This window comes from Aphelocoma coerulescens, chromosome 4 (assembly GCF_041296385.1).
Source record: "Aphelocoma coerulescens isolate FSJ_1873_10779 chromosome 4, UR_Acoe_1.0, whole genome shotgun sequence".
Taxonomy (NCBI): Eukaryota; Metazoa; Chordata; class Aves; order Passeriformes; family Corvidae; genus Aphelocoma; species Aphelocoma coerulescens.
This window is the reverse complement of record NC_091017.1, coordinates 63474001-63501096: the sequence shown is the minus strand read 5'-3', so window position 1 is coordinate 63501096 and position 27096 is coordinate 63474001. Positions and strand designations below refer to the sequence as shown.

Genomic DNA, 27096 nt, shown 5'->3' with positions numbered 1-27096 from the left:
CGTGTTACCGGTCCCCGCGGCTACTGCTGCTGTTAATTAAGTAATTAGTGGTTCTGAAGGTCCTCCCAGGGCTCGGGTAGCAGTAACTGTAGAAGCGTGCGGGCAATTACGGCCGGTTTTCTTTAGCGCTCATGGATCGCACCTGTAGCTTGAGTTACGCCGCATGAGTGCCCTGGGCTACGGCACGGCTGGCCAGGCCACCCCGGCTGCGAAGGGCTTTGTGCGCCCCGCTGTAATTCAGAAGATTCCAGACCCATCATTTCTGTCCCTCAGATAACTCTGCCTGCAGTGACATTTAGAAGCTGGGTGGGAGCAAGCGCCGGGAAGCTCAGCACGGCTGAGGCGACAGCAGAATCCTCCAGCCAAATTACACTGTTTTAATGCTTTGTCCCTTGCACACAACTATTTACCCACTTTCTTTGATAATCTAAGAAACTGGATTCTTCTCGAAATTTTCTTCACATGAGGTTACAGTAAAAAACTTGATGTCATTTGAGCAGGACAATTAAACCCCTGAGGAAATATTAGACAGGCCATAGAGATAGAATTACTTGCTGCAGAAAGAAGCATCACCAGACTACAATGTAATGAAGACCTTACTTGCAACCATTTCTGGATGTTGCAGGAAAATGTATTTTTTGCCTTGATTTTTAACCATACAGATTAATTGCTAGACCTTCAAGAGAAGTATTTTGAAATGCCTGATATTCGGCTGTGGATTTTGGCGCACGATGAAAAGTGGGAAATACAACTGACTACTGCAGATAGGGCTTGGAGATGATCCCTTGAAAGCACTAGGATGCCTGGCTGCTTTAAAAAGACGTTATTTGCTTTGGCTTCTCTAATAAGTTTTGTGTCTTTTATCTTGATTGTTGTTGCAATGGGGACCCCAAAGTGGATGACTGGAAAGATCCTTTGCAAAACAGGAGCTGATTTGGTCAATGCCACAGATCCAGAGCTGGTCAAGTTCATTGGAGACATTTACTATGGACTCTTTCGGGGCGGCAAAACACGCCAGTGTGGCTTGGGTGGGCGGCGTTCCAAATTCACAAGTAAGTACAATTTTGGTTGAATATTCAGTCTAATGTCTAGTTGGAATTTAGCACTTTATTCTTTTTGTTTACAGAACTCGTAGAATGCAAATTATTATTATTAACTAAATATGCAGTCTTTATGGTTTGGTGTTTGAGTGTGAATATAAAATTTCTATCATTTCAGAAGTGATTTTTGCTACAGTTATACTCTGTAGTCCTGGAATCAAGATGGGAAAGAAGATCCCTAGGGCTAGATGGAGAGTTTCCTTTTAGCCTTGTGAAAGGGGTGAAAGTCATTTGGAGATGACCCTGTAAATCATACTTTCCCCTTGACTGACTTTTTCCTATGCCAAGTTTTGCTTTGACATCTCTCTGCCTTTGTCCTTGCCTTCTCTGTTGAATTCTTCTGAGGTTTTTTCCCTTGAAGAAGCAGAGATTTATTTAGCTGGCCACATTTTTGTATTTCTCTGGCTGTCATAATGCAAATGTCTACCATAGCACATACCACTAACTGTATTAATAATGTTGAAGAAATTCTCACCTTCTTTTCTCTTAAGTTTGGAGACAATAAATTGCTGAATTCTTAACAATTGTAGAAACTCTTCTAAATGTATTCCTTTCAACATAAAATGTTTTCTTGAGGTCTTGAAAGCACTGAGCTGTATGCTGGATAATTTCCACATTTCAGTCATCCTGTTTTGTAGTGAAAATGGTAATTTGCATTGAAGATTTTTAGTTCACTGTACAGATTTCCTGCAACTTAAACCAATATGAGTTGAAGCTGCTGCAGTCTCATCCTCTCCCTAGCCCACAGCAATGCTGTCCTGTCCCAGCCTTTGCAGTGCCTCTGGTAGTTGTTGTGAGGTAGTTCAGAAGTTAAACTGGCCAAAAATTTAACCTACAAAAATAAATAATTTTTTTCCCATAGGATCGTGTCTGACTACACAACTGCACAAGCACTCCTATAACTTGAAGGCAGGTGTGACTGTGGGACTTAAGAGGGAATGGAGAAAAGAACCAGAGCAACCTCAACTTAGATCAGCATGACCAGTTTTTAAACTGGATGAATTTGGACTGGTCACTTTTAGAGTAACCAAATTATTGCTCAAGCTCTGACTGCAGCTGCAACTTCATGACATGGACATAGCAGTCATGCTCATCCAATCCCAGTTCTTTCACCCCTTTCTGTCAGAGATGAAGAAAAAGGTAGCCAATCTCCTTTAAAATTCTGTACAACTTTCTGGACTATTTAATAAACTTTCAGATTTTTTCCTGTGTAACCTGAGAAGAAGGCATAATGTTCCACAGTCACACTGGAGCACATTGATATGCATTTGGAGGACATGAGCCTGCACTCCTTAGACAAACAGAGCTCTCACTGAAGGTAGTAAGAATTCTCCATTAGAACTGTAAAGCTGGGTCATTAAGTTCAGTAGGCACAAATACACATTTTGGTCAATGAGTGTTCCAGAGATTTTCCCTTTTAAATATTTTAATAACTCTATTGAGTTTGATATTTTCACAATACTGTTTTCAAACAACAATACACAAAGCTGTTACTTTTGCACAATGGTGAGCAGGACTGGGGCTTCTGCGTTTGACATGACGTTTTTCTGGTTTGAATTTCCCCCTTAATCTCTAAGCATTCTGAATTTACTGGGGAGCAAGAACTGTGAGACTTTTCTTGAGGGATGTAATGATATAAATGGAACTCCACTGGCACCATAGATCAAGACAAAGCTAACACCTCATGTGGTGCGGTATGGCAGTACCTCTGGCACTTTGGAATTCCAAATTGAGATAATTTACTGTTATTGGTACATCCCCTTTCACTCTGTTAGCATTCACTAGAGTAGACTTATGGCTGGCACACTCGCTTTTAGCTGGGACAGTGACAGCATGACTCAATTGCCATAATAGGTATCCAGTGCTCTTTTGTACTCCTCAAGATGTATATCTGGCCTCCAGCTGCTGCATCTGGAAGTGTTCCATACATAGTGCAACATGTATGTTAGACCCATGGGGTCGTTATGATGGTCCTAAGACACCTAAGTTGGCATAAGATGCTTATGTTTTGACAACTGAGTCAAACCCTGAGAACAAGCTGGGGAAGCCACACATTTTGCCTGTGCATAGCAAATACTGCTGGATTGTGTCAGGAGTCTCCACAGAAATATCCTTCCCATGGATTCTTATTTCTGCATACTAAGCCAGACCCAAGTCTTTGGGACTTGGCTGCGAGACTCAGAAAAGAGACCAAATAATCCTTACAACTGCCCTAAAATCTCTGATGGTTTGTAAGGAGGCTTAATTCCATGTGCTTTGTTGTTACACTGCCAGTTGTTTTCCAGTCAGAAAGCAACCTAGTTTTTGGATTCCCATTTCTAATATATACTTCTGATTCTCATTTAGTCCCCTTGTTTCATCTTGTCAGTCTCCTGTAGCTCCTCTGTACACCAGGCCCAACTATAACCCCAGAATGAGCTACTGAAACAGATCTGTTGAATCACAATATTTTTGTATGGGATTTCTACAATATGATTTTTTTCTACAGAATCTACTATAATTCTGTCATGTCATGATCAAATTGTATGCCTGATGTTCATGGTGACATCTACTAACTATTCCTGCCTACTTTTTAGGTGGCTTGTTTGGACTTTGGGGGTTTTTTGTCAGTTATGCAGCACAGGAATTTATTTATTTATTTGTTTGTTTATAATATAGTATACCTTCTTTGTAGTAATGTTTTAGTAATTAGGCAGTAAGTTCTTCAAAACATGTATGAGTGCTATGCTGAAGGTCTCTTTTTGATCACCTTGCTTTTAGGGTTCCTCTCAATCAGCCTCTCTTTCCTCTCAGTCAACATGTCACCTACAATTCCCTACTCACATTTCTTCTGATTGTGTTACTGAAGGGCTGCAGGATAAACTAAACATTCAGGTGTACATTTCCTGCTGCTGGCCAATCTGCCCCCCCCCCCCTTCACCTGTTACTGTGAAGAGAGAGCCAAGAAAATTACTGTTCTCTAGAGACAAGCAAGTGACAGTCTGCTTAAGGAGAGCTTGTGCCTGTAGCAAAACATGGGAGCACTTCACCTAAAGCCTACCTGACTGCAATACTTTACAAGCTTCCTACATCTGTAGATAAAACCCTACCAGATGCCCAGAAAAGCATAAAGGGGCTATAAACATGAGATGAGAAATCAAGAGGAGAATCTTAAAGGGCAAACCTGTGGGATTAGGACATATGAAATCAGGGCAGATCTCACTGGAGCCAGCAGTAAAGAGAGGAATAGAAGAAAAGAACATGAGAAAATAAACACAGGAAAAAGTGATACTATTTTAGGCAGCAAGGGGCTGAACAAGGAAACTGAGACTATCAGACTGCAAATGGATGAGATTAAAAGCATGAGACAGGAATGAGAAGCTCAAAACCAGGAGTTTGGTACAGAGAAGAGAGGTGAAAGTATGTGGCAGACAATACAGCAGCAGAGATAAAGACATTAACACCACTAGATAAATAAACAGGACTTAAGCCTGAATCCTTAATCACAGATCCTGTGTAGATTATTCCTGTAGCAGAATATCCCTGGTTTGTCTGATGCACTGAAAAATAAAGCATCATGAACTGAGGTGTGTGTAACTAGCTGAATTCCACATCTCTGTAAAAAATAGTCTTGCTTAAATATAAACTGAATTGGAAGCAGCAGCACAGTGTGATATTTACCATCATCAAGAAAAGCTATACACTGAACATACCATTTATTTTTCCTTGACAGTTTTCCCACACATGGTGAAAAAGTTGAACACAGGCCTGCATGTGATGATCATAATGTTCCTCTGTGTGGCCATTTTCTTTTCTCTGGTCAGTTTTGGATTCTGCATTCTCAATGCAATAAAAGTTCCGTACCGGGCTATTAACGGTCCAGCAGGAGCATGTCTTTGGAACTTCCTTGCAGGTAAAGTCATTTACCAGTGTTTTTTTCTAGTTACACTCATAGAAAATTATACAAGTTCCTTCTTTTGCCTTGGTAAATACCTCTTTGACTTAAACATTTGTGAGCACAATGAAGGTTGCAGTGAATTCTCACCTATCAAAACAGAACTTCCAGGTGGCATCTCAGCTTATTGCATCTAGTCAACATTTAACAGGAGCTATGAATGCCAGCCTTTAGGCTTTGTGTCACTGATAAAAGTATGTTTGCCCATACAATAAAGCCTAAGCATTTTGAAGGTTTTAAGCCATGCCTTTGTCTATCCTTACTCTGTAGAGTGCTCACTGATATATTCAATAACTCTTTTGAAGCACAATCAAAATGTCTGTCTTGTTTTGATTTGATAATGGTAAATACTTCATTTTGTTGCAGGTGGATTTGTAGTACTTGCAGTCACCAGCTTCATGGCTGCTGTGAAACTTCATCACCTCACAGAAAGAATTGCCAATTTTCGGGAAAATGTCTTTCGGTTCGTTATCTTAGAGGAACGCTCTGAAGACTGTTTTTGGATTTGTGTGGCAAGTGCCACAGCACATGCAGTGAATTTGCTGCTAATAGCCATTAGTGGAATTCATTTCCCTAAAATTAAGACTAAAACAGAAGAAGTGAATGTTACAGCAGAAGATATCATGTACTAACAAATCTACACAAAACTATTTTGGTCAAGTGAACTGTTGTGATAGGAACAGCTTCTTGGCTCTTTAGCCTTTGTTTTGGATAGATGATTTACATATAAACCTGAGTAAAGATGTCAGTCTACAATACCAGCAACTAACAGGTCTGTGAAAAAGTAAAAAACCTCAAATGCTATAAAATATCATTATTCTCAAAATGGACTGACATCTGCAGTGAATATATGCTGTTTCTCAGTTTTTAGAACATTTGCACTTTGGCATATTTTAGAAAACTAAGGTAAAATATTATCTCATCAAACAAAGTGTCTTCTTTATTTAGAAAGAAAACATGTTTATCAGAAATCTTGGAAACTATAAGGTTATTTCAAAACAGAAAGAATGTATGTTTGGCATTCACTTTCACAGAATTATCTAGAGCATGTTGAGAGGGACGTATAAGTTATGTTTGATGATGTTATACAGCATTGAAAAAGAAAACATCATACGTGAGGCTAAAGTTAAGGGGCAGCAAAGTCTAAGTGTGTGTGAAATGTTTTTAAAACAGAAATTATCCAATACCCCAAGGCAAAGAAGTGAGAAATGTAAAGTGTATGGGATGCTATTAGTCTATGAAGAAAAAAATTTTAGCTGCTAGATGAATGTTTCATTGCAGCTTCTGGAAGTAAAGTAAACAGATTAAAGGTAATAGTGCTTTTAGATAACCTGGAAAATAATAATCTGACAAATTGTCTTTGTAACTGCGTTAATTGTTAAATCCATCTGAAATCAAGTAAAAGTGATGTATGATGAAACAGTGTTGAAATGAATAGAACTGGCTAAATGGATGGAAAAGTTGCTTTCTTAGGAAGTACCATGATTTTGACAGGAATTCAACCAGTTCATGGGTCATGAGGAGTGAATATTTTTGAGAAAAGAATATGGAATGTACCACTAAGAATGGATACAGTGATCTCTACACTCTCTGGGTTTGGCTCTACAAGGTTAGGAGGATTATGAGTGAAGCAGAAATTTGTGAGGGTGCCTCTGCAATAGGCCCTAATAACCTGTCTTCTTCACGACACCATGAGCCACTTCTTTTTTCAGGAGGAATAAAATTATTTTTAAAAATTTAAGAGATAGAAAATGATGATGAGTCTAGGGAATTCATTTCTCAATGAAATAAAACAATTAAAATTTTAGCATAAAAGAGACTCAATAAATCAGAAAAAGTGATTCCTATTTTATACCACCCTCTTATTTCACTGTTCTTCTGATTTTGCTGGTGCTTTCACTCAGATTGTACCCTGGGCCACAACTCCAGAAAGATGGTGCAATACCCAGTATATGGACAGGCAGCAAACAAACCCAGTCTATGAAAGTGTCTTAGAGGGTAACAACACAGTAGTGCTGGGGAAACTGTCCACAGAGGCCTCTGGGGTACCACCATCTTCCCCTCCCAGAAAATTCTGAGTGGCTTTAAAATAGAAAAACTTGAAGTGCGGCATAATTATGCAAGTAGAAAATGTAATATTTGTCATTTGTACTCTTTCTATGAACATGTATAATTTAGATGTAGTTACTGTACAGAAAGAATTATATTGTGACATGTAACTTAGCTTTTACTAAATATAGTTCTCTTCAGGAAGTGAGAAGGAAGCAGATTCTTAAATCCTCCATATTGAGAGATTGCTTTGAAAATGCTTTTCAGTAGTATTAATATGCATGTATTGCAACACATTTTCATACTGATAATGAACTGCTTAATGGCCTCCAAATTTCCACCCCTTCCAAAAATATCGTTGAATAAGAATCATGGGACTATTTAGGTAAGGACAAGATTAAACATTTGTTGGAGTGGATTCCTAGATAGGTCACAGTAGCTCTGTGGAAGAACCTGTAGAATGCACTGTATAGATGAAGTTAAAGGGGAATGGCTGGGCTGATCAGCATTTTAATTTCTTGGCTTTAATCAATTCAACAGTGGAGCATACTCTGCAGTAAAGGTCCAAAAGAAGATTTGTCTTACAGCAGATGTATGAAGCATCATTTTGGGATACTGTACCTTCACAAGTAGAATGACCAAATAACATTATCACCCAATGACAGTGTTGTGACCTGTGAGAAAATAGTATTTTCAGTTCAGAGTGAACAGAAGTATCACCATGCATGAGCTAAATTTAATGAAACAGATGTAAGGCTAAATTAACCTTTCAGCTGCACCGGTTGTCTGAGCTTAAGCCCTGCTAAGATATGCTGATAGGTCAATGCATGGAATATTTGCCCTGGGAAATTTTATCTGCAGAAAAAAAAGGTTAAATGCAGTCATACATATTTGAAATGTACAATTACAAAGCACATCCTGGGGTTAACAACAGGTAAGATTATCACTTAGACCGTTTCAGCTTTCCCTTGTACATCATAAACTAATTTCAAAAATGTGCAACTTGATATATGTGGTCTACTTTATTTACACATTTTTTATTATGCTTCACATAGTGTATCTGATTATATGCATGCTCAACACGTGGAAATTAATATTTCTCTGGGGGCACTTCTTACCTTGGAAGATTTGAAATCCCAGACGAGAACATTTATGAGCAATATCTGCCCAGAACTTTGAAGACATTATGGGTCTAACCTTATCTTTCCATAAAATTAAAGACATCCTCATATATCCCAAAAATACCTACTTAATTTGTATGTGCAGAATAATATATAGAAGCACCATGTAAGTAGAGAAGCTATGGAGTTCAAAGAACTAAGGAACTGTTCATTGTATCCAACAGCCTTGCCAAAATAAATGAAGCTAAAAATTAATTACTGCTTTGATCCTTTAAATAATATGATGGTTTAATGTTTAAAAAATGTATTTTTACAAGATAAATCAAATTGGATGCCATTTGCCTCAGTCATTATTTCTGAGTGCTGCTGTTCTTAATAAAACATGTTATTTGTCTCTCTACCATGTACTTCATGGAAAAAGCTGGTAGGTGGGAAATGCAATGGACTCCTAGAGAACAGGCCCAACTCCTTCTACATCATGTTCTGCTGGTTTAACAGTGTGACTCCACTTAAAGAAAAGCAACCATTGTTATACATAGTGTCATAAGGTGTCTTATTCTCACATATAAAAATGAATTACTTAAAATCTATGCTTCATGCTTCAGGGGCAGGGAAAGAAACAAAAAAGGTCTGGATCACCTGAAATTAAAGTCCAGTGCATGTTCAATGCTCTTCAGACTGACAATACAATAACTGTCAGCAAACTCCAACCAGTTCTTTTCCATGCAGTGCTTTTGCTGAGCATATATCTACTTCTGACAGTACAGTGACAGAATACAGATCTCGTATTCTGTTGTGAATTTTCCTGACAAAATATAACCACAGTCATTCTCACCATTTTTTTTTCAATTACCACCTTTTTATTTCTATTTGTAATTTCAGCCTGAAATTGTTACTGCTTTCTCATAGAAAATAACGTGCGTTTGCAATAAAGCTTTATTTTTCCTAAATAATTTATATTTTAATCTTCAGTATGCAAATTAAGTATGCAGTATGCAGACCAGGGCTGCTTAAGTCTGTGATAAACCCCCGAGAGAAGTACGACCACGTATCTAGAACATGCCACGAGAGGGCAAAAAAAATCCACTGTGAAGCCGAGCCGCCCCCTCGTACGAATGCTGGTACACCAGCAGAAAACCCCCGCTGCCGTCCCCCGGACTCCCGGCCTGGGGAGCGCTCCGGCGCCCCGCGCGGCATCCCGGCCCTTCCCTCCGCGGCCGCGGCGCCGCCCCTCGCGGCGCGGGCTGATGAGGCGCGGGGCGCGCCGGGCCCGCCGCTGCTCGCTCTGCCGCCTCCGGAGCCGCTGCCATGCTGCTGCCCTGCGTGCGGAGCGTGGCTGCGCGCCGCCTCGCCCGGGACGCGCCCCGCGCCTGCAGCTGCTCGCCGCGGGGCCCCTCGCCGCGGGGCCACAGCCGCGGGCCGGCCGGGAAGGTGAGGGGCTACCCGCGGGGGGAGCCGGGGCGGGGGGTCGGGTGTCCATTCCTCCGCTCGGGCCCGCGGCTCTCGGCTGAGCCCCCCGTGTGCCCCCCGGAGCTGAGTCAGGAGTGGTGCGGCTTCCTCTGCTTCTCTTGGGTGTACCAGACTGGAGGTCTGCACTGGCGGGGATAAGTTCTTTTGTATTTAAAATTACTGACTGAAAGAGATTTTGTCTTCATGTGCTCGGCAAAATTGTTGTAAGTTCAGTTACGTTGTATCTGATTTCTTTTTCACACTTTAAAGTAGTTGTAGTAGTTGATCCTGGTTTACTGAAGAGTTACTCTGTTCATTACGTTAGATAAATTCAAAAACTGAGATAAATAAATACAGAGGTAGCAATAGTTTGAACAGTGTGCTTGCTGCCTCTCTGATGGGTCTCTAAATTTCGTGTTGCTTACATTAACGCGTCTCCTTTTCTAGGGTCTTGTTCTGGGAGTCTACTCTAGTGAAAAGGATGATGGTGCTGCCCAATTCACTAGTGCAGGAGATGCTTTTGATAGGCTTCTGTCCGGAAAGCTGAGAGCACTTCTGTCCCTGTAAGTGTGTGATAAGCTTCTGAAATGGATTAAAGTATCTACAAATACCAGTAGGAATGATCTTTTTTTTTTTTTTCATTATTAGTGTCTGTGTCCATATCACTGTCAGGCTGGTATTTGCTTCTAGAGTTTGGAGGGGACCTCCCATGATAAAGCCAAGCACTGAGCACACATGCAAAATGTTCATGGGACCCGTCCTCTGCTGTGAATCAGCACAGAGCCAAGCATCCCGTTACATTTGTGTGGCGCACTGCGTGGTCATGGAGTGAGTGTAGTACTGTAAGATTTATCACAGTAAGGACCTCTGTATTGAAAGAATGCTTTTGTGTCCTAGATGTGGGCCACCTTTGAAGAAAGGCAAAACACGCATATTTCATGGTTTGCATCAGGTATGAACTTTGCGTTTTTGTATGCTGATTGATATATGAAGTTTGCCTTTACATCTAATTTTAAGCTGAGTTCACTGCTGTGCTTGTATAAATGGCCTACTCTTCTTCTCTCCTCTTGACACTCTCAACTCCTGTTCTGCACTGCCCATATTTGCACAGCCTTTTGCACAGTCCTGTACTCCCTCCAGTGTGCTGCAAATGGAGAGGATGTAAACAAGTCTGCTCCAAAGGTGCTGTACTCTGAATAGCTGCTTCCTGAATGAGCTAAAGCATGGCAGTTTCGGATCTGACATCTGTGCCTCCTGTGTCCGGGAGGGGTGAGTGTGTGAGGAGTTACTGATAGGTACAAAGACCTTCCAGACCTGACAGTTCTAACACAAAGTAGTCCCATCATATGTTTTGTCAGAGGTTTTAAGTCAGGTGCTTGAAACCTCTGAAAGCAAGACATGGGACGGTTTTTCAAGCAGGACTTTTGTCTGCACAGACATGATAGATCACAAGGTATGAGATGAGGATTCATCTGCTCAAAGTCAGGCTTTTGGTGCCATTTGAGAAGCCGGGATACCTCTAATGCATATACGTGAAGCTGACCAATATGGTATGATTTGTGCCTTTTTGGAGTAGTAGCTAAGGCCTAGGCAGGCATGTGATGTGACACTAGGCATCCCTGTCTAAGTAACTGAATCTTACACTAGGGCTATTTAAGTAATCTGAAATAAAGCCATTTGTAGTGAGTATTGCCTACCATGTATAAATTCCTGTGCAGACACCTCATGCAGGTGACACTGGACTTGGTAAAAAGGCTCTCAGAAATTTCATGGAAGTTGAGTGCACTGAAAGTCCCATTATCCCAGTTCTGCATGTAGAATGGGCTCTGAAGTGAGTAGCAAATGTCTGCAAAAGAAGACAGGAGAATGTTAACTGGTATCACTGGTTTTCTCGATAGCTAACACAAGTTTCAGCATTTTTTTGACTAAAAGACTTTACTACAGTGTAGCAGTTTGAAAGCTAATTGTTAGAAGTTGACAGAGATGGAAGGGGAAAGCCTAAGATAATCTTAATTTTTTTAAGAGCTATAGGAACATACATATATATATATGTTCACACACATATATATATATACAGCTTTGAGTTTTATACAAATTTGACTTTGCTCTTAAAAGGCTCCTTTAATCCTCATTGCTTCTTTTTTCCTTCCACTTGCTTGCAAGGCAAGCATTTAGTCTGCCATGCTACATTGTTTTCCTGAGTTACGGAGAGGTGTACCTCTGTGCAGCTTTGGTTTGCTACCTGGCAAATCGTGCCAGCAGAGCCCCTGAGATGAGCTAAGACACTGAACTTTTGAAGTTGTTTTATTTCCTTGAACATACTACTGTGCCAAAAAAGGTTACAATTCTCCAGATCAGTTCTGTCCTTTCTTACAGCTTGAAAGCTGAATCTGCTTTCCAAGGACTCTTAGGCTTGCCATTAGGAGTATCAAATTTACCATGTGTTGAGCATAAAGCCCTGTCTGCTCTGTGCAATGCACATGATTATTAACTGGACAACAGAATAACTGACTGCAAGCCTGTGGCAAATGATTGGGAGCACAGGACAGCAGCACCATACTGGCACTCTTAATGAAAAGTGCCTGATATAGAAGAAGTACTGCATGTATTTTAATGATGTGCTTAGTTTGATTTGGAAAGTAAAGTCTTTATAACAGCTCTGCTGTGGCTGTAACAATGAGGAAATGAATCCATTTGTGTTTTGGCTTCATCTAGGACTTTCCAAGTGTGGTGGTAGTTGGCTTGGGTAAGAAGAATGCTGGAATAAATGAACAAGAAAACTGGAATGAAGGCAAAGAAAATATTCGTACAGCTGTTGCAGGTTAACCATTTTTAAAATTTTTTAAACATTTTGTCTATAAAGCAATTGCAGTTCTGCAGCATGTTCCATTTTTGAAGACCAAGTCTAGATATGCCTTTGCTTTGAAATGCACAACTTACTGCATGGTTTGGTAAATGCATTTACTTGTCACTGATGTTCATGTAAATTTTTCCTTAGTGAGGAGTCATCAAGAGTGTAAATCAAATCTGAAGACAGGAAACTGCAGTTATTTATATCACATAACTTTCCTAAACAGTGTGATATTGAAAAGGCACTTGTCTAATTAGTATTTTGAAGCCTGGGAGCATCAGCAATTCACTTTATGGTCACTCTGTGCTTAAGTATGCACATATATTTACTTCTGCCACTTCATAACTGAGATATTTGCATTATAAACTAACATCTTCCACAACATCAGTACTAGGATTCAGCATGTTCTCTGTAGACAGAGGAGGGCTTATCTTAATCAAGGATGACTGCTGGATCTAAGTGTGTAAAATAAGAATTAAAAGAGTTGTCACTGAAGACTTTATAATCTGTGATTGGATGACAACTGTATGTCCAAAGTGCTAGTCTGTAGGTGCCATTAACATTGTTAATTAATATTAACACTGTAGCTGACATAAAACATTGTTAAATTACTTGGGAACAAAATAGAATTTATGGAATACATTGTTTTATAAAAGGGTGTATAAACTCATCTGGAAAAAAAGAGCAGTCATATTCTTGGCAAAAATCTAAATTATGACAAATTTCTAATACCTGTAGATAGTCGTAATTCATAGCACTCCAAAGTAATAGAGCCTTGCTTTGCTCTAGAATGAGCTTAAAGGAGTCAGAACAACTTTGATCTTTCCTTTTTTATTCTTGTGAAACACTTTAATTATTATAATTTATCAAGTGGTGTTTTTAGTAAAAATTTCTCAGTATATGCTTATTAGCATTTTTAATTATTCTACTGCATGATCTCTTTAACTGACATACTTATAAACTCAGATATCTTCAGTTACAATTATTTTTTCCGTGAAATGGCCCACTGATCACCTCGGACACCTGTTTTGCTGTTCTGTGCAGTAGTTGGCCTTCAGGTCTGTGCGTATTTTTCAGTTGGCTGCAGGCAGCTCCAGGACCTGGAGATTCCTTGTGTGGAAGTAGATCCCTGCGGAGATGCGCAAGCAGCTGCAGAAGGTGCTGTCCTTGGATTGCATGAATATAGTGAGCTGAAGCAAAAAAAGAAGCCTGTAGTTACTCCTCAGCTACATGGAAGGTAATGGCAAAGGAAAGCTTGCCTATTCATTTGTCTGTTTGCTTGCTTATTTATAAAACTGTGTGCGTGGCATGCTTGTGCATGAGAAAAACAAAACTGAAAGAATAGTGCTAGCAACAGTACTCTTGCTAACTCCTACTCATTTGAATTTCCTGAAGAATTTTACATCTCAAGTATATTTATAGTGTTTGTTCTGTGTTTTGATGCCATGTTCAGAGGTTAAGGGTCAATAAATGCAGCTTCATAGAAAAGAAGGGCCAGAATAAAAGTAGAAGTAAAAAAATACCTGAAGAGTAGTTGTCATATATGACTTCTGTTGGTATTGTATGCCAAAATTCTGGAGAAGAGGTGTTTCAAACTCCATAAATGGATAAATCCTTTGGAGAATCAGGAAATACTAACTGACACCAGACCAATGCATTATGGATATATTTTACATAGTTCATTTGTTATATTTTCATTCACAGAATATTATGCGAGAAGCCAGGGTTCTTCTGGTCTCTAAATAGACATCACTTACTGGAGAGCAGAAAGTAAAACCAGAGCTTTTGGTTTCAGAACAATTACCAGAGTGGACTTTGGATATTTTGTATAGAATATTCTGTCGTGCATAGGGGAGGTATTTCCTGTATGTAATTTAAACAGGAATAAATTCTTCCTTTCAAAGAAGTTAATGAAATAAAATAAAACCCTCTTGATTAAGCATGTCTAGATAAGCTATATGTAAAATAAACACTCTTCCCATTTTGTAGCACAGAAGATAATTTGGGAGCTGATTAAATTCATATTAAATAAACATTTCCTGAAAACATAGATGGTCCTATGACCACTTACAACACTGGAAGTAATTTTTTTATATAGTAATTTAGGTTGGAAAAGTCTTCTGGAGGTCATTCAGTCCAGCTCCAACTTGGATTAGGGATAACCTGGACATTACATACAACATTAAAGTTTGGTCAGGTTGATCAGCCCTTTGTTTAGTCCATATTTGAATATCTCCTGAGTTGAAAATTCCACGTCCTCACTGGGCCATCTGTTCTAGTGCTTACCTTGCCAGTTTCAGTGTCAGCTGACATTTGGCTTCTTAATTACATCCCTCCATATCCAGGCAATATTTCTGTATTCCTCCTGGATTCCTCTACCATTGTCCTGCTCTTTTTAGAGGCAGAATCCAGTTCAGTGCCCTGCTTTGTGATAACTTATAAAGCAAGTAAGTTGTCTCAGTAAAATGAAAGGTTTTGTACTGGTCGTCTGGCAAAGTAACCAGAGAGACCTCCCATTTCCTACACAAGCTCTGTGTATGTTTGTTCTGTCATTTGTTGGTGAAGTGCCTTGAGTGCACTATGAAATGAGATCCAAATTCCACTCTTATCACATAATCGTATTTCGGTAAAGGCAAAAACAGAATTGGAGACTTTATATGGTAAATAAAAACTTTCAAGGCTGTTAAAATTAATGTGATTACAAACTTTGGAAGGGGTATTAAACCTTGTGTTTAAGGATCTAAGCCAATCTTTGGTTAGTCATGATTAGGACAAGACCTAATGAATTGGATAGATAATTTTACATCTGTCTGCTCTCAGATTTTCCTAGCTTTCTCTGAAGTATTTGGCACTGACTAGAACCAGAGTTCTAGAGTTACTAGACTAGATTCCTTGTAGTAAGATAACTGTGATATTCTTAACTGCTCCAAATTAATGATACTGCATTTTAAGAAAGAGAATACGTGAATGCTGACATCTTACTTTTGCAAATGTGTATAATCCTGATCATTGTGTGTTGTTGTTCAGTGCTGAAAGTGAAGCCTGGCAAAAAGGTGTTATCTACGCTGAGGGACAGAACCTTGCTCGGTACCTTATGGAGGCTCCAGCTAATTATATAACCCCCATCAAATTTGCTGAACATATTGAACAGAAGCTCAGAAGTTTCAGCAATGTAAAGGTCCACATAAGGTAAATTCCACAGAAATGATTCTTCTGTAGGGTAGAGGACCATAACAGTAAGATAAGATACCTTCCAGGTTATTCAAATCTCGTTTTCCCTTTGCTACTTCAAATGACAAAAGCAGGGAGAGTGTTTGGGGAAAAGGTATGAGGGGTGTCAGAATGGAGGCTGTTCTCAAGAATTAGAAGATGAGCTGTTAGTTTGCAGAGGAAGCAAGATACTGTGATGCAGTAAAATCATTACCTGTCAATTAGTCATGCAGTCAGTTACTGCTTAATTAACATGTGCTGTGAAAAGAAGCCTCAGTGAACAGAGGGCTAATATTAATTACCTTTTGTTTTCTTCCCAGGTGGGTTTTTTACATACCTTTCCTTTTTTGTGTGGATGTGGTAATAAAACATCTTCTATTTATTGCTGTTACTGTTGGGATTTTTAAAATAGTTTTTAAAAATGTGAGATGGAACGATAAAAGCCCTTGCAAGTGGATTTGCATAGCTGGTGCTTCTTGCCCCTGAATTCCTACTTTCTGCTCATCAGTGGAAACAGGCTAACTGGTTGTGCAAGTGTTGGAGGCTATTTTGTTGACAAGCAAAAGGCTGAGGGAAATCTTGCTAGCAGAAAGCTAAATGTAACCTGCTGCAATATTGTTACTTCATATGCCTTCTACAGCCTCACAGGCAAGTGAAAGATAAGTGTTTCTGATGCAGAAACTGTAGACAAGCTGTTGTTTTTTGGTTTTTTTTAAACAAGACAGAACGAAAATCAAAGAGCAACTTTGAAGTGTTTTTCTGCCTCACAAAAAAAGGTACTAATGGTTGGATTTAAATTACAGTTTCCAAAATAACTGACTAAAATGAAATGGTTTGTGTACAAACCTTCAAGAATCATGATCTCTTAAAAAAAACCACCTTGGTCAAAGTGTCCAGTTGAAAAAAAACAAAAAACCCAAACTAATATGTTTCTATTCCAGACCGGAGTCTTGGATAACAACACAAGAGATGGGAGCATTCCTGAGTGTAGCTAAGGGTTCAGCTGAACCTCCCATCTTTCTGGAGATTCACTATTCAGGGGGTGCTGATACAAATGACTCCCCGTTGGTATTTGTAGGAAAAGGAGTTACATTTGACAGGTATGTATGCTAATATTTTAACTATTGGAGGGAGAAAATGTTTTTCTGCTATTCGTGTTCAACAGGGAGATGCTTTTCCTTTGCTCAGCACATCTTCCAATGCCATTCTACTGAACTTGTGTAGCTCGTGCTGCCTTTCCTGGGGATGAGACAACATCAGTTGTCCAAAGTAGGAATTAATAAGGTATCATCTTGTAAGGGGGAAAAAGGAAATTCAGAGGGAAAGAAAATAAAGAAGGTGCTATTTTTTTTTCTTGTCCTGAGCAAACGTGTGGATAAAGAATTTACATGTTTAGAATTGCAGTATGTCACTGGACATCTAGATGATGCTTAAGGAAATAGAAAATAGTTCATTCTTTGCAGCAATTCCTTATAACTACTTTCCATGTCACATACTACTGAAGAATTTATCAGTCAGTTCCCCATCCATATGCTGATTTTACCAAGTGTACTGTTTTTTTCTTGTTTTGTGCACTGCTGTTATGAAGACCAATTAGTTAGACCATTGCAGTTTACCTAATGGTCTCCTAATGATGAGGAAGTAATATTTTATCTGAAATGAAAACCCAGATACCTTGCTTTCAGTACACTTACTAGGGTTGCAGGAGTATTTGGAGCACCAGGTCTAGCATTAACTGATATTTGGTGTTAACACATACTGATGGACAGAACATCATCAGTGTATGTGACATCGAACTTGAGCTGTTTGTTCCAGCGGTGGCATTTCACTGAAGCCATCATCGGGTATGGATGCAATGAGAGCAGATATGGGAGGGGCAGCAACTGTCTGTTCAGCCATTGTGACAGCAGCAGCTCTAAATCTACCTCTCAACATAATTGGTAAGTGTGTTTGTGTGGAGAATCCAAAAATCTTAGTTCTACAGAGTTTTGTGAGGGAGAACATTCCTAGTATTAGCAATGGTAAAAGCCATGTAGAAACATCATGGATGCTTGCACACCTACTACTCTCATTCCCTTGCTCAACCTCTCTTCCATTTTTACTTGCATACAAAAACATTGCTATTCTTTACTTGAATAAAATATTGGAACACCAAATTAAGATTTTTAAGGTATGATATTTAGATCTTAAGTGAGAAATGCTTGTCAATAAAGTGAGGGCCGATCCTTCATTACAAGAAGGAATGTGCATGTCTGTGTAAGCAGATAGTATGAAAAGGAGTTCGCTGAGCTACCTCCATGAGTGCTTGTCACAACTTAACAGGAAGAGGGATCAGCTTTAGTTTCCTTAGGTGAATATCTCAGCAGAAAACTAAAACAAATGAAACCAGTCTGCTGATACTATTATGTATGTGCAATGTTGGTTTTTTTTTTCCAGGAAAAAAAGCTTATTTTTTTCTGCAGAGATAAAATTAAATGTGCTGATTCAGATGCTGTGGCAATGACATGTAACATGTTGTAAGATTAAGTTTTAGTTTGAGAAGCTGAACTTGGGAGTTAACTGGTACTTCAGTCACTTCTATGCTTCAACCAGAAGAGGGCAGCGATGCCCACACGCATCCTCACAGAGTTCCTCACCTTTGTGTGCGATGGGAAGGGCTGGCAGTGGAGCCTGTACATCATGCCACTGAGAAGTGGTGCTCCACTTGTGGACCTTGTGCCAGGTGCAGGTTTTCCCTAGGAGTGGTAGAGTGCTTTTCATTCCATGATCCCAGCTGTAGTTGCAGTTTTGATGCTGAGCCTGTTTTTTTGCTCATTTCTAGTTGCTCTTGGTGTGGCTGGAGTTATGTGACAACCCCGGACCCCTCTGGACATTATACAATGAGCAGAGTTCAAATGGCTCAGAGTATTTATTTGAGAAGTTTTTAATTTCAGAAAGAAAGAAGTTCCATGTGAATAATTATATATGGGAGACATAATATTTATTGCTCCTCTGATATCACTTGTCTGGGAAAAAAGTAGAAGAAAATCCTAGTGATAAAATAGTGTAGGTGAGAGAGCATGGTGGTGCATCATGCACCACCACGAGTTTCCCTGATTGAAAACTGGACCACGTGTCTTTCATTAACCGGGAAAATTTGGATTTTGAGCTTAATTTCAAAACGACACTTCTACTGTTTGCTTAAGGAGGTGTTTGGGGTTTATCTAAGTGGGTTTTTTTCTACAACTTTTCTGAGAAGAAAATTAATAATCCACTTTTCTTTTTGTCTCTGAGGTTTGGCACCCCTCTGTGAAAATATGCCCAGTGGTAAGGCAAACAAGCCTGGGGATGTAGTTAGAGCCAAGAATGGAAAAACAATACAGGTATGCCTGCGAAACTTGGATTTTGAGTACTTTTAATGAATTGGTGTAATCAACCAAGTTGACTGCAGTCAGAGTACGTTTGAAACAAACCCTTAAAGATAAGCAGTGCAAATGTACTGTTTTTAAAAATGTAAGAAGCATGTTATTAACTAGAAATTACTATCATAGGATTTTTTTCAGATATAGATTGAAGAGATGAAACATGTTTTATAAATTGCTAGGAAAAGCTGCAAAGTAAGGTCATTTACTGAGCATGCTGGAAAAGCTTGTTTGGCACAAGAGGCTGTTAAAATGCTTGTACATACAGGCTTTCAGTCTGAATGAATAACATTAATTGCTTCCAGCAGACCCTTCAGAACAATTCCTTGCTATCTGGAGTAACTCATGAGAGTAAGACATCCATTTCCTGCTGATAGAACCAATGTCTTTACACTGCCAAAATGCTCAGAACAATCAGAACTCTGAGTCATAGGGGCTGTTTGTTCAAAGGAGCTTGCCAAATCAGTATCCAAGATACATATTTCGTATTTATTACAAATGGTTCCATACTCATCTAATAGAATAAATTGTACTGAAAGTCATTTTGTGGTAGGTCACTGATTTAATGCAGAATTAGATGGGTTAATATTTCCTTCTGTCTGAATTTCTGTGATTCTGCCACTTTTGACTTGCTGAACCTTCCATTTCTTTGATGTTCATCTCTGAAAACTGAGTTCAGTCACCCTCTGCTTTGAAAGGGAAAAAGACTGGCCATGTATTTCCCCACCAAGAAGAAATTTGCAAGAAAGTGCTGGTAGCTCAGAGCACATGATGCAGCCTATGTGCTCCACTGAGGCACCTCTCCAGGCTCTTCTGAGGAGCCAGCAGGACAGAGACCCAGCATGTGGAGGAGGTTGCTGTGCTGAAAGATGACTTAACCTCAGCTACAGATATGCTTTTACTTTATAAACATTACTGCATATCAATACTATATTTTTTTTCTTTTTTTTTCAGTGTAGTTTAAGTAAATTTTCATTACCTGAAGTTCCTAGGGCCTCTATCCAACAACTAATTAAGATAATATGTGAGAAATACATCAGTGAAAGAGATGTTTACAGTACTTTATCTGTTTTTTTACTAACTGCCATTGAAGGTAGATAACACAGATGCAGAAGGAAGACTGCTCTTAGCTGATGCTCTCTGTTACGCCCACAGTTTTAATGCAAGGGCGATTGTGAATGCTGCAACATTAACAGGTAAGCAGTGTCCCTTCCCTGCTCATTTTGCAAGTCAGTTTTGTGTTACTCATTAGTTGGGCTGTGGATTAGTTGCACTGTGTATGTAAACCCAACCTTAATTCAGAGGCAACTGGGATGATTTTGCATGTTGCAGGACAACAGCGAGCACAGCTTGTGTGTCTCTGGAGTGGGGAGGGGACACATAGGACATGCAGAGTATGTGCTCAGCAGTGGAGATGAAGTTGGGCTGGCCCAGCCCAGCTGGAACCAAGAGCAGAAAAACCTACACAGCCTTCAATGTTTCTGCACAGTGTTTCCCTGTGCTTCTTCCATCTCTGAGCTAAACCCTCCCAGCTCCCAGGGCTGTGTGATGCAGAGGTAGTGGCGTGTTCATGGAAGAATTCTGCCCAGTTCATATGGCATAGACCACTCTGGAGCCCAGACAGATTCCTGAGCAGCTTTGCTGAGTGCCTGAGCTCTGACGTAGCCAGTGCCAGTATGTGAGCTAGCTCAGGCTTCCATGATGACAGGAGAGTCGTCATCATCTTCCCCAGAACTGGTTTGACTGAAGTACCTCCTATGTTTTGTGCAGTTTGCATACTTCTAGGCATTTTGAAATGTGTTTTAATTGTTTAATCTCTACAGTTGCATAATAATGAGGTTGTAAATTTAAATTTAAAACCAGCAACTGTGTATGCAGCTCATGAACTCACTAACAAGGTGTCATGGGTGAGGTGACTGTAGCTGAAATAAAAGCAAACACGGAAGAGTAATTCAGACAGGACTCCACTGTGTTGCTTAATGAGTATGCTAAGCAAAATAATCATGCTTATATAGATTCTCTGCTATAGATTCATGGCTTTAAATTATGTTCCATCAGTTTTACGTGTTCAAATGCTGTGGAAAATTTCAATAGACAAAAGGGAAACTGATTTTAAGATCGCTGGCTTGTATTAAAGTGTTCCCACCTGGGATCCCTGGGCACTGAGCAGGAAGAAGGAGGGCTCCCATAGAAATTTCTTTGACATATTTTGTTAAACTACTTTTTTATTTTTTTCACCTCACTGAGGATTGAGTGTTGGTATTAGAGAAGCAGTTCTGGGGCATCAAATATGTAAATATGTATGTAATCTCTAGTATTTTGATAAGGATTATTTTAATAAAGTAAGTTAACACATGATGTGCTAAAGTCTACTTAAGTGAAATTCACAAAAGAGAAGGTATGAGCTCAAAAATTATAGAGGTCTATAAACTGGAAAAAGCCCACTCACTTGTATTTTCTACATGAAAATAATATCTAGATTTATTTTAGAGGATAGTTATTGCTTAATACATTACCTTAGAAATATTTCTAAGAAACATTAAGCTGAAATCAGAAAATTTAGTTTCATGGGAAACAGAATATAATTTTTATGATTTCTTGTGTCTTTTAGACTATATAAATGTTTTAAAAATGTTCAGACTTTCAAATATGTGAGTGTACTAAAGTCTTCAGGTGTTGCAGTCTGATTAATTCCTATTACTGATAATGGGAGTTTAAACAGGGAAGTTCTGTGAGGAGTCAGGATGTGGGGAATAGCTCAGGTTCACCTTTGCCTTTATCATATAAGCTCGAAGGTGTGTTTTTTTAGGTGCCATGGATGTTGCATTGGGATCTGCTGCAACTGGAGTGTTCACAAATTCATCTTGGCTTTGGACTCACCTCTATGAGGTAGGCCATCTGCATTATTATTAAATCATAATAGTAATAATTCAGTTATATATCTTATTGAAAAGTTAGTACATTACTGAAAGTCTTTATGCAAATCTGAAAGATGTTATTACATTTTGAAATTTTAGAGGAATGATGTCAATCCTATATTTACTTGAAAACAATGTTGACTATTAATTACTAGCTCTTCAGTGAGATGTAGTATCATACACCAAACATCTCAAGGATCTGCATGTTCTGATAACTTACTGCCTATGCATAAGCTCTGGACTACTGGCAGTAATTAGTTCATGTTAAAAAGATAATTGATCTTGCTTAAAATCATGGAGACAGAAATTCAGAGAGGACTTGTGAGTGGCTGAAGTGTAGCCTGAAGGAGGCTTCTGAGGGGAAGAATTTCTGTTGTCAGGGAAAAGGAAAAACAGATAAAAAAAGTGGTCTTTTGATGTTGCCTTTTGGCTAATTCCCAAAAAGCAGGATTGTCTGGTTTATTTTGCTAACAGTGTATTCCCAAAAACCTAATATATTGGGCTCAAGATTTTTAGACTGATAAAACCTAAACAAAAAGAAGCATGCATGAAACCAGGGCTTACAAGTGCAGTAAAAAAAAAAAAAATAATAATTTTCCCAAATTATGATTGGTTTTTTTTCAGGCCAGCATTTTGACAGGGGACAGAGTTTGGAGGATGCCTCTTTTTGAACATTACACAAAACAAGTAACAGACTGTCCTCTTGCAGATGTGAGTAACATTGGAAAGTACAGCAGGTAAGATGAACCAATATCTTTCATGTGCCCCTTTCTTTCACCTTATTTGTTTAATATGTGTGCTGTTGGAGTTGCTTTGGAAACAATAAATTTTTCTGCTTCCCACAGAGCTGGAGGAGCATGCACAGCTGCTGCATTCCTGAAGGAATTTGTGACTGCCTCTCACTGGGCTCATTTGGATATAGCTGGGGTGATGTCGAATAAAGATGAGGTGCCCTATCTTCGGAAGGGCATGGCAGGGCGACCCACGAGAACGCTTGTAGAGTTTGCAGCTCGATTAAGTCAAGATAGTCACAATGCCAAATAAAAATACTTGTTCTAAAATCACCCACTCTGCCTTGAGGAAAAAAAATCTTAAAAGGTATAATTTGTAAATGAATGCCTCAAGCATATTTCCACTATGACAATTAAAAATGCATTTTATAAATTATTACTTGGGTAAGAATATCTCAACTTTGGGATTTGTCATCCCATATTATGCATCTTAAAATAGAAATTATTCTGTTTGAACTATTGAGGTATTTAATACCAAAACATGATAATGAAAATTATTGAGATGCCTATTTTATATGTAAAGTAGACATAATTATTGTAAACAATAAATACCTTATTTGGATGTAAGTTTTGATTGAGAGAGAATAACCAATAGATGATAGATGTGCCTCAGTTTTGGGTGAACTGTAGGTGGTGTCAACAGTAACTCTGCAAAGTTGTTCATAAAAACACCATTCTGACATTTTTTCCTTAGAAAAACTAAACTGCTTTTTGTATGTACTGAGGCAGAAATGGTGCTGCATCAGACATTTTAGGCTGTTGCAATTAGTGTGATTAGCATGGCTTCAGCACAGAATTATGTAGTAAGTTCTGAACATGTCAACAAGACTGTATCTTGTAACTCTTTCACAGAAAGCTAGTGAATGCAAGTTAGTGTTTGTGGGTTTTTTAGGGGAATCTACTGCCATCTCACATGGCTTTTGTTGTCCTGATAGTTCCTGTCTTTACTGGTGTGAGGTGGCCACACTCCAAGCAGGGACAGTACCAGAATCATTCAAACATCAAACAGACCTGACACTTAAAACATGGGCTGATGCTTTCTTGGCAGTTCGGGGGATCCAAGCCTAGAGGATGGGGATTTGTTTTTGCTTAGGGTGGGGTTTGGGGGGGTTTTTGTTAAATGTTGTGGAGCAAGTGATAGTGAACCAGTGCTTACGCAGGCTCACATCTGTGAGACGCAGACAGGGCAAAGGCAGGAGAAGGATGGTCCCTCTGGGAAGAATGGCTTTGCTGTCTCTGCTTACCTTGTTCCAGCAAGGCCAGTGGTATCCTGGGGTGCAGTGGGAAGAGTATGGCCAGCAGGTTGAGGGAGGGGATCCTCCCCCTCCCACCCTACTGAGGCCACTTCTGGAGTGCTCTGTTCAGTTCTGGGCTCCTCAGTGCAAAAAAGATACGGAGCTACGGGAGAGGGTCCAGCAGAGGGCTGTGAAGAGGATGGAGGGTCCAGAACATCTCTCTTATGAGGAGAGACTGCAGGAGATGGGCCTGTTTAGTCTGGAGAAGACTAAGCAGGGATCTCATCAATATAGTAAAGTCTCTCTTAGACACGTGCCCAGTGACAGGACGAGTAATGGCCATAAGCTAACCCACACCCAGTGGTTGCCCGAGGCTCCGGCCCTCAGCGGGCGGGACCGCTCCGGGCCCGCCCCTCTCCCGCCGCACGCGCGGCCGCCCCTTCCGCCATGGCGGGCGCGCTGGGCGGAATGTTCGGCTCCCAGGCTCCGGGGCCGCCGCCGCCGGGGCCGCCCGGCCCGCCCGGCCTCATCCCGCCGCCCGCGGGGCCGCGCAACCCCAACAACACGCTGGTGGACGAGCTGGAGGCGTCCTTCGAGGTGAGGGGGGGCAGCCGCGGGCGGGCGCTGTCCTGCCGGCGCCGGCCCCTGCAGCCGCTCAGCGTGGTGCTTCCCTCTCCCGCAGGCCTGCTTCGCCTCGCTGGTGAGCCAGGACTACGTGAACGGCACGGACCAGGAGGAGATCCGCACCGGTGAGCCCTGGGGAGGAGCAGGGCGTCGCCCCTTCCCGGTGCAGCGCTGCTCGGAGCAGTGGCAGGAAAGAAACCCACCCGAGAATGACCGGGGTCTGGGGGGAAGGTCTGAGTGTGCCAGTTGGTTCCTGGGGTTGGGTGGGGTTATTACTGGCGTGCGGTGAAATGCGTGTTTCAAACACCCGGGAAGTGATGTGATGCAGTTGGAAGCTGTATGAAGCATTAACGGGAGGGGGGAAGGGCCAGGCCAGGCTGCTCAGTAGCTGTGCTTTAGGAATTGAGTGACGCACCTCCGTGGAGGCGGAATAAATATTGGTATGAACAGGAGATTGAGAAGTGGCCCCTGACTACTCTTTAGAAGTGCAATTGTCCCTGAAAATTTTCTGAAGCTTTACTGAAGTGGCGTTTCAAAACCGGCATAAATGCTTTTCAAAACTCCTTTCTGCATTATTTGGTCATATTCATTTGCTGGCATGGAACAGCTTTTATTACCAAAACAGTAGTGTATAATATATGAGGGCAGAATATTCTCATCACGTGCACATTTTAGAACCCTACACTGAGGTTGTTGCTTAGGCATGCAGAAATGTTTTCTTTATTCAACCAAGTTCCATTAATTATTTTATTACTCCTTGTCAGAAATAAAATAAAACCTGGGAGGAAGTGTTGTCCTGCGCTTCTAAAAGAACTTGTAAGTTTGTAAAGCAGTGTCTTACACAGATGCTTAGTGGTTTTATAAATACATCATTTTAGATATTCTGAAGATTTTCTTTCTAGAAAGTACTGTGAAAAGTGTTTTTAATAGACCACTACCATTAGCAGCCTGGAATCTTATTTTTCTGGAACCTGTTCTTTCAGTAATGTTGTTATATGTTTAGGTGTTGATCAGTGCATCCAAAAGTTTCTGGATGTTGCAAGACAAACTGAATGCTTTTTTCTACAAAAAAGACTGCAGCTATCAGTCCAGAAACCAGAACAAGTAATTAAAGAGGTATGTTAATTTACCTGTCTTGTGCTAAAGCAGATACACTATGTACCTTAATCACCTTGTTCATATTAATTAATTAATTAATTAATTTTCTCAGCGTGATGCTGTACCTTAAATTGGTAGAACTTGACTCTTACCATAACTCTCACCATGAACCTGGAGAAGCTGGATGCCTGCTGCTGTGTGGAGTATTGGAACATGACTGATAATTCATTGGAAGAGACAAACTAGTTAGTCAGATTTTGCTGGAGTTGGTGATCTCTGAAATATGTGACATAGGTGAACAGCACTAGTGCATTCACAATGCTTTCCCTCTGTAGCACTAGACACATCTCCATTATTCCATTTTTCCACTCTAAGATCAGCTTGAAAACTCAAGGTCTAAAAAAGTTTTACATGCTCTTTATGTGAGGTGGTTATTCTTATGAATACAGTCTATTTACTAATACACAATTTTTTTCATCCATAGGATGTTTCAGAATTAAGAAATGAATTGCAGAGAAAAGAAGCATTAATTCAGAAGCATTTGAGTAAACTGCGACACTGGCAACAGGTCCTGGAAGACATCAGTGTGCAGCACAAAAAGCCTGCAGAAATGCCTCAAGGTCCATTAGCTTACCTAGAACAAGCATCTGCCAATATTCCTGCTCCAATGAAGCAAACATAATCTTTAATTTTACACAGCTCAATATTTTAAAAGCATTCTTTGTATGCTTTCTGTATAATGTAATTTGTACTGCAAATATAGTTAAAACAATTGAGCCAAATAAATTATCTTTTATTACAAAAGTATGGGTTGGTTTTATGTTTTGATGGAAAATATTCAGAGTTGCTGTTCAGGGTGCTTTCTGGTAGAAGTGTGTCTCCCAGAATGCATCCTGTTCCTTCTAGAGAGGGTGGCCCTTGCTCTCCCCTCTGTCTTTTTGGTATGATCAAAATACTTGCAAAATAGTTTGATTTTACTAGAATATTTAAATGTTTTGTGAACCAGTAATTATCCATGAGTACTACTGCAGAAACACCCTTAGAACTGTCTGTATGTAGGTCAGACACTTTGTTTTTTGAAGTGAATTGTCATTCTCCACCAGTCTGGCTCACCTCATGGAAGGTGTCTTGGAATACACAAATTTGGTTCTTATAGGATGAATTGAAATGGAAAAACGCACATAAAAGGGTGGGATGTGTAATGCAGGCCTAATGTAACTGATGTCCTGTCTCTCAGGCTACTGTAGAGGTGGTCCAAAATACCCACCCTCAAAATAAAGACCACTCATTGTGGAAGTAAGGTCACCAGCGCTGT

General features: G+C 40.0%; 3 protein-coding genes across 3 annotated transcripts; all 3 read left to right on the top strand.

The window, feature by feature from the left end:
- The first annotated feature begins 2 nt into the window (after positions 1-2).
- Positions 3-9053, top strand: CLRN2 (clarin 2). The gene is made up of 3 exons (XM_069014366.1): positions 3-1052; positions 4813-4992; positions 5401-9053. Exons 1-3 carry the CDS (start codon positions 800-802, stop codon positions 5664-5666), a joined length of 699 nt encoding a protein of 232 aa, XP_068870467.1. The 5' UTR covers positions 3-799; the 3' UTR covers positions 5667-9053.
- A 422-nt stretch (positions 9054-9475) lies between these two features.
- On the top strand, positions 9476-23391 carry LAP3 (leucine aminopeptidase 3). Its single transcript, XM_069014364.1, has 13 exons — positions 9476-9635; positions 10101-10216; positions 10551-10605; positions 12369-12474; positions 13582-13741; positions 15532-15693; positions 16656-16814; positions 17530-17654; positions 18988-19076; positions 20209-20311; positions 21925-22004; positions 22658-22770; positions 22879-23391. The coding sequence occupies exons 1-13, from the start codon at positions 9513-9515 to the stop codon at positions 23075-23077; spliced, it is 1590 nt and encodes a 529-aa protein (XP_068870465.1). The 5' UTR covers positions 9476-9512; the 3' UTR covers positions 23078-23391.
- Positions 23392-24481: 1090 nt separating this feature from the next.
- Positions 24482-26585, top strand: MED28 (mediator complex subunit 28). The gene is made up of 4 exons (XM_069012209.1): positions 24482-24656; positions 24742-24808; positions 25687-25799; positions 26266-26585. Exons 1-4 carry the CDS (start codon positions 24507-24509, stop codon positions 26461-26463), a joined length of 528 nt encoding a protein of 175 aa, XP_068868310.1. The 5' UTR covers positions 24482-24506; the 3' UTR covers positions 26464-26585.
- The last annotated feature ends 511 nt before the right edge of the window (positions 26586-27096 follow it).

Bases quoted from the DNA above. Each gene is read 5' to 3' on its own strand.
- CLRN2 (XM_069014366.1), top strand. From the start codon at position 800: ATGCCTGGCTGCTTTAAAAAGACGTTATTTGCTTTGGCTTCTCTAATA. The intron at 1,053-4,812 runs GTAAGTACAATT...TTTCCTTGACAG, and splicing joins GCGGCGTTCCAAATTCACAA to TTTTCCCACACATGGTGAAA. The intron at 4,993-5,400 runs GTAAAGTCATTT...ATTTTGTTGCAG, and splicing joins TCTTTGGAACTTCCTTGCAG to GTGGATTTGTAGTACTTGCA.
- MED28 (XM_069012209.1), top strand. From the start codon at position 24,507: ATGGCGGGCGCGCTGGGCGGAATGTTCGGCTCCCAGGCTCCGGGGCCG. The intron at 24,657-24,741 runs GTGAGGGGGGGC...CCTCTCCCGCAG, and splicing joins AGCTGGAGGCGTCCTTCGAG to GCCTGCTTCGCCTCGCTGGT. The intron at 24,809-25,686 runs GTGAGCCCTGGG...TTATATGTTTAG, and splicing joins CCAGGAGGAGATCCGCACCG to GTGTTGATCAGTGCATCCAA.
- LAP3 (XM_069014364.1), top strand. From the start codon at position 9,513: ATGCTGCTGCCCTGCGTGCGGAGCGTGGCTGCGCGCCGCCTCGCCCGG. The intron at 10,606-12,368 runs GTATGAACTTTG...GGCTTCATCTAG, and splicing joins TATTTCATGGTTTGCATCAG to GACTTTCCAAGTGTGGTGGT. The intron at 12,475-13,581 runs GTTAACCATTTT...CGTATTTTTCAG, and splicing joins TATTCGTACAGCTGTTGCAG to TTGGCTGCAGGCAGCTCCAG.